This window comes from Camelina sativa, chromosome 11, assembly GCF_000633955.1.
Source record: "Camelina sativa cultivar DH55 chromosome 11, Cs, whole genome shotgun sequence".
In the NCBI taxonomy this organism is placed as follows: Eukaryota; Viridiplantae; Streptophyta; class Magnoliopsida; order Brassicales; family Brassicaceae; genus Camelina; species Camelina sativa.
In genome coordinates, this window is record NC_025695.1 from 49448443 (window position 1) to 49455658 (window position 7216).

At 40.9% G+C, this 7216-nt stretch overlaps 3 protein-coding genes across 4 annotated transcripts; 2 read left to right on the plus strand and 1 right to left on the minus strand.

Annotated features, from left to right (window-relative positions):
* LOC104729105 lies at positions 7–2329 on the plus strand (the record flags this gene model as incomplete). Its single annotated transcript, XM_010447996.1, has 4 exons — positions 7–530; positions 769–1478; positions 1692–2114; positions 2191–2329. Coding segments are annotated over exons 2-4 (1268 nt in total), but the record flags the coding sequence as incomplete, so codon positions are not given.
* On the plus strand, positions 2333–3922 carry LOC104727393. Its single transcript, XM_010446489.2, has 3 exons — positions 2333–3011; positions 3214–3636; positions 3713–3922. Exons 1-3 carry the CDS (start codon positions 2333–2335, stop codon positions 3874–3876), a joined length of 1266 nt encoding a protein of 421 aa, XP_010444791.1. The 3' UTR covers positions 3877–3922.
* LOC104727392 (F-box/FBD/LRR-repeat protein At5g56420-like) lies at positions 4154–6126 on the minus strand. Of its 2 annotated transcripts, none has more exons than XR_758203.1 (5): positions 6042–6126; positions 4964–5671; positions 4724–4870; positions 4378–4602; positions 4154–4307 (listed from the first exon to the last, which is right to left on the minus strand). XR_758203.1 is itself a non-coding variant. In XM_010446488.1 (5 exons), exons 2-5 carry the CDS (start codon positions 5372–5374, stop codon positions 4319–4321), a joined length of 735 nt encoding a protein of 244 aa, XP_010444790.1. In that variant the 5' UTR covers positions 5375–5671; positions 6042–6126; the 3' UTR covers positions 4163–4318. The 2 variants fall into 2 exon arrangements, 1 of the variants encoding a protein (XP_010444790.1); XM_010446488.1 differs by having other exon boundaries at positions 4163–4339; positions 4447–4602.

Consider the following 7216-nt stretch of genomic DNA (forward strand, 5'->3'; position numbering starts at 1 on the left):
TGAAATCACAGAGGTTGTATTTGTTGTTTTCGGTTTGTGATATAACTTCTTCTATTCGAATAATAAAAAACAAAAAATATGAATAATTTGCCTCTTTTTTTGTGGACTGATCTATGTATTTAAAATTTACAGTTTAATAAGATAAATCATGATCGGTTTATCTACTTATCGGATTGCCTTGTAATCAGAATGGGTTAGGTTAAGGCCCAGCAAAAGCCTGCCTACACGGAAATTGTTTAACACGAGAGAGGAGATACCACGTCATTAAAACATACAAAATGGGATCAAAACGCGGCGCGATAAATAAGCACGGTCGTTGCCTTGGTGAAGAGGTTTTTGTTTGTTGCGCGATTAAAAAAAAAAGCCTTGGAGAAGAGGTTTTTGTTTGCTCTCTGTAAATATCTATTTGCTCTCTCTTCCCAGCATGTCATCATATCAATGTACCATCATCAATCCACTGCCTTGTCTTCTTCCTCCGTCTGAGTGGATCTTTGAGTTTCTTCTTCTCCTTTTCGGTGTTCGATCGCTAGGTATACCTTTTACATCCCTTTGTGTTTTTTTTTTTTTTTGCTAGCTTCTCAATGCTCGATTTGATGATTTAGGTATTAGTATTCGTTATCTTCACTTACTTGTTGGATTTAGTTTTTTTTTGGCTAATTGATGATAGCTTTTAGGTCTTAAAAGCGATTTGGTTTTGCTCGAATCCTCAGTTGAGTTTCTGAACTGGTTGATATATCATTGATTTGGATATTTCTAATTGGAATACAGAATCATGCCTACGTTATATGCTGCCACTCTGGATAGATCACTATCTCGTGAATTAATAAGTCCAAGCACATTGCATTCGAAGCCACCTATTTCAAACGATGAAAGCAATCAACCTAAAGAATTAAATACACTGTTCACTCGTCCTCAGATGTCACCTTCTCTCTATGCCACTCCTAAAGAAATCCCTCGCCCCAATTCGCCATCTTCCTACCTTCCATCTCCCTATATCATCAATCACAAAGCACGAGGGCCTCCTCTTGTTTTCAAAAGTGACTCTCATCTGGATGACGACCCTTCTGAAAAGATTTGTGAGGCTACTTCTTCTTTGAGTAAGGCTACTTCTTCTTTGAGTAAGTCCACATCCCTATCGTTTCCTGTCAGTGATGCCACAGCAGTGGGTCACACACAAGGCATCCCTGAACGTCCTGTTTGGGATTGCAGCCCCCCTCATGGGAACTATTGGAAGCCGGGAAGAGATATCTGCAGCAACGGTGAGACTGGAAGCAATAACGCTACCAATCCCTTAGAATGGAAAAGTTATTTGTTGGAGCCTGTAAGAATTAAAGCAGACAAGGAGCTTGACTCTGAACATTTCTATAACCCTCGTGAATCAGTAAACTTCACAAGTAACACAGAGGTCCAAGGTGTTGGAGGAGCTGCAAGCTCACATAATACAACTGTTGGAGAGTTTTATGATGCTTGTGATGATGGTACGTTTCTACATCTTTTCTTCTTGGAGCCTCTTCTCCTCCTTTAGTTTCAAGTGCTATAGGGATATATATCTGTAGTGTGATTCTGTTGTCAAGTTTGCCTTTTAGTGACGAATCATATTTTCAAGTTCTTAGGAAAACTGCATGCAATATTCATTGGTACATCTAATAAACTGGTTGTAATTTTATTCACTATCTTTTCTTGGCTTCCAGAACTATCAACCGACAGTGGAATACAGAGTTCAGTTAACAACAGTGAAACTGAGCTGAGGGAGATGAGGTTGAGCATGCTAATGGAAATCGAGAGGAGGAGGCAAGCAGAGGAGACGCTAGAGCAAATGCAAGTTCATTGGCGGAGGCTTCGTGAGCAGTTGGCCCATGTGGGTCAGTTCCTTCCTCTTGATCCTACCAGCAGCCCATACAGCATGAACCTAGCAGATGAGCTACATCGTCAACTTGAGGTCACCAGGTTTGTCTCTGACTCAGTAAGCAGTGACTTGGCCAAGGCAGAGGTGGAGATGGAGATGCAAGCTGAGCTCGAAGCTAAGAACTTTGAAATCACCCGGTTGACTGACCGTCTTCACTATTACGAGACCGTGAACCAGGAAATGTCCCAGCGCAACCAAGAGGTCATAGGTACGTAGAAGAAAATCAAGTTATGTTTACTAGAATGTCTTTATCTCAATGCTTTAAGTCTCTTTGATATTATTAGAGGAAGCAAGGCGAGAAGGGGAAAAGAGAAAGAGGAGGCAGAGGTGGATTTGGGGATCAATTGCTGCAACCATCACAATCGGGAGTGGAGTCTTGGCTTGGTCGTACCTTCCTCCCGGAATGTTATCTTCGGATGAAGCNTCATGCCTACGTTATATGCTGCCACTCTGGATAGATCACTATCTCGTGAATTAATAAGTCCAAGCACATTGCATTCGAAGCCACCTATTTCAAACGATGAAAGCAATCAACCTAAAGAATTAAATACACTGTTCACTCGTCCTCAGATGTCACCTTCTCTCTATGCCACTCCTAAAGAAATCCCTCGCCCCAATTCACCATCTTCCTACCTTCCATCTCCTTATATCATCAATCACAAAGCACGAGGACCTCCTCTTCTTTTCAAAAGGGACTCTCAGCTAGATGACCCTTCTGAAAAGATTTGTGAGGCTACCAAGTCCACATCCCTACCGTTTCCTGTCAGTGATGCCACAGCAGTGGATCACACACAAGGCATCCCTGAACGTCCTGTTTGGGATTGCAGCCCTCCTCATGGGAACTATTGGAACAACGATAAGCCGGGAAGAGATATCTGCAGCAACGGTGATATTGGAAGCAATAATGCTACCAATCCTTTAGAATGGAAAAGTTATTTGTTGGAGCCTGTAAGAATTAAAGCAGACAAGGAGCTTGACTTTGAGAATTTTTATAACACTCGTGAATCAGTAAACTTCACAAGTAACACAGAGGTCCAAGGTGTTGGAGGAGCTGCAAGCTCACATAATACAACTGTTGGAGAGTTTTATGATGCTTGTGATGATGGTACGTTTCTACATCTTTTCTTCTTGGAGTCTCTCCTCCCCCTTTAGTTTCAAGTGTTATAGGGATATAGGCTTAGGGATCCTGAGTTCATAGTAAACTTGATAGTGACGAATCAGATTTCTTAAGAAAACTGCATGCATTATTCATTGGTATACCTAATAAACTGGTTTTGACTTATTCACTATCTTTTCATGGCTTCCAGAACTATCAACCTACAGTGGAATGCAGAGTTCATTTAACAAGAGTGAAACTGAGCTGAGGGAGATGAGGTTGAGCATGCTAATGGAAATCGAGAGGAGGAGGCAAGCAGAGGAGACGCTAGAGCAAATGCAAGTTCATTGGCGGAGGCTTCGTGAGCAGTTGGCCCATGTGGGTCAGTTCCTTCCTCTTGATCCTACCAGCAGCCCATACAGCATGAACCTAGCAGATGAGCTACATCGTCAACTTGAGGTCACCAGGTTTGTCTCTGACTCAGTAAGCAGTGACTTGGCCAAGGCAGAGGTGGAGATGGAGATGCAAGCTGAGCTCGAAGCTAAGAACTTTGAAATCACCCGGTTGACTGACCGTCTTCACTATTACGAGACCGTGAACCAGGAAATGTCCCAGCGCAACCAAGAGGTCATAGGTACGTAGAAGAAAATCAAGTTATGTTTACTAGAATGTCTTTATCTCAATGCTTTAAGTCTCTTTGATATTATTAGAGGAAGCAAGGCGAGAAGGGGAAAAGAGAAAGAGGAGGCAGAGGTGGATTTGGGGATCAATTGCTGCAACCATCACAATCGGGAGTGGAGTCTTGGCTTGGTCGTACCTTCCTCCCGGAATGTTATCTTCGGATGAAGCTCAGCAGTCTCCAACAGATTCATAGTGAAGGTGTCAGACCCTGTGAATAAAAAGATACGAAAATGCAACGGTTTTTACCTTTTCTAGAGAATGTATAGATAGAACATGATGAGGACATAACTCAGCTTCATACGATCGTGGTCATACTAATTTGGTTTTGTTCGTGTCTTTTATTGACTTGCAAATTAGCTCTTTTTGTATTGGACTTCCGACATACTCTATCCACTCGAAGGTTTTGAGATGGTACAAACATTCAGGAGCACAACTCGGCTGAATCCNCAATGCTTTAAGTCTCTTTGATATTATTAGAGGAAGCAAGGCGAGAAGGGGAAAAGAGAAAGAGGAGGCAGAGGTGGATTTGGGGATCAATTGCTGCAACCATCACAATCGGGAGTGGAGTCTTGGCTTGGTCGTACCTTCCTCCCGGAATGTTATCTTCGGATGAAGCTCAGCAGTCTCCAACAGATTCATAGTGAAGGTGTCAGACCCTGTGAATAAAAAGATACGAAAATGCAACGGTTTTTACCTTTTCTAGAGAATGTATAGATAGAACATGATGAGGACATAACTCAGCTTCATACGATCGTGGTCATACTAATTTGGTTTTGTTCGTGTCTTTTATTGACTTGCAAATTAGCTCTTTTTGTATTGGACTTCCGACATACTCTATCCACTCGAAGGTTTTGAGATGGTACAAACATTCAGGAGCACAACTCGGCTGAATCCAAATTTCCCTATCTCCCCACACTTGCTGTGATCAAATGATGTAGAAATACAAGAGTGCATTAGATTAAACCTCTAAGCGGGAAACCAAATATCCGAATAAGCCTCGATGTAGGAATTTTCACTCTTAGGGTAATAAATGAAAGTACCTCACGATAACAATCTTCTAACGTGAGAATCTGTAGTCTAGGGGAATGTTGGAGCACATTTAGAAGCAAATCCCACCAGTTGTAACATTGTCCGCGGAACTCCAAACACACAAGCTGAGAGAAAATGGTACCAAAATGATACGGGGCCTATAAAAGAAAAACATATAATGACAAATCAAAAGTCAAGAGACGGTTTGCAAAAGTGTGTTAGAAGCAAATCAAAGGAGACGAGTGACTTACCTTATAGTCTTCTACGGTCAGACGAAGTGTTTTGACAAAGGTAAGAGACTTGAAAACATTGCTATCACAAGTCCAAATATTTGCCTTGACAAGCTCGCGCATATCACCAATCAAATTTACTTCACCGTCGTCATTTTCAATATCCAACTCTTTCAAAGAATGACAATGTATCACAAACAGCAAATAGGATTTCTCATCTCTAGTAATGGTTAAACGGTGAAGGGAAGGCACATTAATGGTAAAAGTCTCTATATTGTCGCCAACCGGATTCTGCAGAAGTAAATCTCCAAGAACAGGGGAACTAGATATAAGCCTGACGAAAGATTCCTCGTCTGGGTACGCGACCAATTTAAGGCGCAACGTTTTAAGGGATTGAAAACTAACCCGAGAAGGAACTTCCAATAAGTTCATACCTTTTAGTTCCAAGGTCTCGAGTGTTTCACTATGCGGCCCGGATCGTGATTGCCCTTATAATGCACAGGGCGCTCTTTAAAGTTCAGCCTTGGCAACAATGTCCAAAGAGGACGCCATCGTTTTGACAAAATGCACGTAGCCACCGCTTCTTTGATTGGGACAAAGGACAAGATTCTGATGAGCAAATCATCAGTCAACCGACTAAAGCTGTCTTCCATATATGGTCAATTTCACAAGGAACTCCCAAGACCAAAGCTTTGATTTAGAAAGAAACAAACAAGACAGTACCGGAATCTGCAAATCAAAGACGAAAAGATTAAGAAGACATGTTGGACTTAAGAATTCAACCTGGTCATTGACAATCAGAAGAAGAAGCAGATGGTAATTAATTATCCAAGGGAGAGAATGAGACATATAGCTATAACAATGTTGTAACTTCTGATTCCAAACCTAAAAATTATATATATATATATATATATAAACGAAGAATCAAGAGGAACCCTAACCATTAGAAAGGGAGAAATTTTTTAATAAAATCGCTCACTACTCACACTCTATAGCATAGCATGCAATTTCTGATACCAAAACTAAATGAACAATATCTGCAGCGCGCAACCTGCAATTCCAAACTTGTAAACGAAGAAGAAACGAGAGGAACCCTAACCTTTGCTGCGAAATCTTCAGTAGAATCGTTCAGTTCAGTTCAGTTCCTCCTCTTTAGGCTCTCTCACTCTGCTGCTGTGCGTTTTGTTGGTCGTAAGGAAGGATAAGGTTTCGCTCATCTTCACTTTGCTTTGATGGGCTTAGGCCCAAAACTATAATGTTGCATTTTGTTAATTGCTTTAAATTTTTTTCTTTCTTTTTTACTCAACTTTGCTTTACTTTTTTAACTCCTTAAAAGTCAACAAAATTTAGCTTCCAACTTTAGAAGAAGAAAAAAATTGTTGTTGTATATTTTTTTTTTTACTCAACTGTGTTTTATTTCACCTTACAAAAATTACAAAGCCAAAAGGCTAGTCAATATTTTACAAAACAGTTAAGTACATAAGCCCAAATAAAACAAAACAAAGCCAAAGCCCAGTAAGAGAACTTAGATGGAAGGAAAGCTTGGATACAGCACTGAAGACAAAACCCTTCAAGGAATTTTTGATATAGGCTTGCTTTCATCAAACAGTTTTGAATCCAAGAAACTAAACGAAAGCTAAGATAAAATCATGTCCGTCGACCCGAAGTTAGAACTCAGGGAAATCAGACGACTGATTTGTTTTTCGTCAGATCTGAAACCAAAACCCCAAAAAGCGGATAAAAAAGAAAAAAAAACAAAGCCGGAGAAAAATCCGGAAGTAAAAGTAGTCTACGCCAAAGAGATGGGCAGCGAAAGAGCTAAAACAAAGCCAGCCATAGTCGCTATGGAAACCAACCTATGCCGGAAGCTAAGCCGACCAAGGATGTTAAAGGAACCACCCATGCCGGAGATAAAGCCAGCCACAGATGCTACGGGAGCCACCTATGCCAGAGACAAAGTCGACCACGGATGCTATAGAAGCCACCTATGCCGAAGACAAAGCCGACTACAGATACCACGGTGGCCATCTATGTCAGAATCAAAGCTAACCGACGTTGGTAAGGAACCATATGCCGCCAGAAACAAGCCGACCAACCACCGCTATCTTAGCCAGAGGATATCGGACGGGAAGTGGTCTCTCTCTAAAATAAATTTAGAGAGATAAGAGAGAGCCTTCCACGAGCCAAATATTTTCAATTGTTGTTGTATATATATAAAGTTTTTTTTATGGTTTTAATAATTATTACAATTGTTTTTTTTTTTTTTTTTTTTTT

Bases quoted from the DNA above. Each gene is read 5' to 3' on its own strand.
- LOC104727393 (XM_010446489.2), top strand. From the start codon at position 2,333: ATGCCTACGTTATATGCTGCCACTCTGGATAGATCACTATCTCGTGAA. The intron at 3,012-3,213 runs GTACGTTTCTAC...CATGGCTTCCAG, and splicing joins TTATGATGCTTGTGATGATG to AACTATCAACCTACAGTGGA. The intron at 3,637-3,712 runs GTACGTAGAAGA...TGATATTATTAG, and splicing joins GCGCAACCAAGAGGTCATAG to AGGAAGCAAGGCGAGAAGGG.
- LOC104727392 (XM_010446488.1), bottom strand. From the start codon at position 5,374: ATGAACTTATTGGAAGTTCCTTCTCGGGTTAGTTTTCAATCCCTTAAA. The intron at 4,603-4,723 runs GTACTTTCATTT...ATTTGATCACAG, and splicing joins TAGAAGATTGTTATCGTGAG to CAAGTGTGGGGAGATAGGGA. The intron at 4,340-4,446 runs GTATGACCACGA...TTTTATTCACAG, and splicing joins ACACGAACAAAACCAAATTA to GGTCTGACACCTTCACTATG.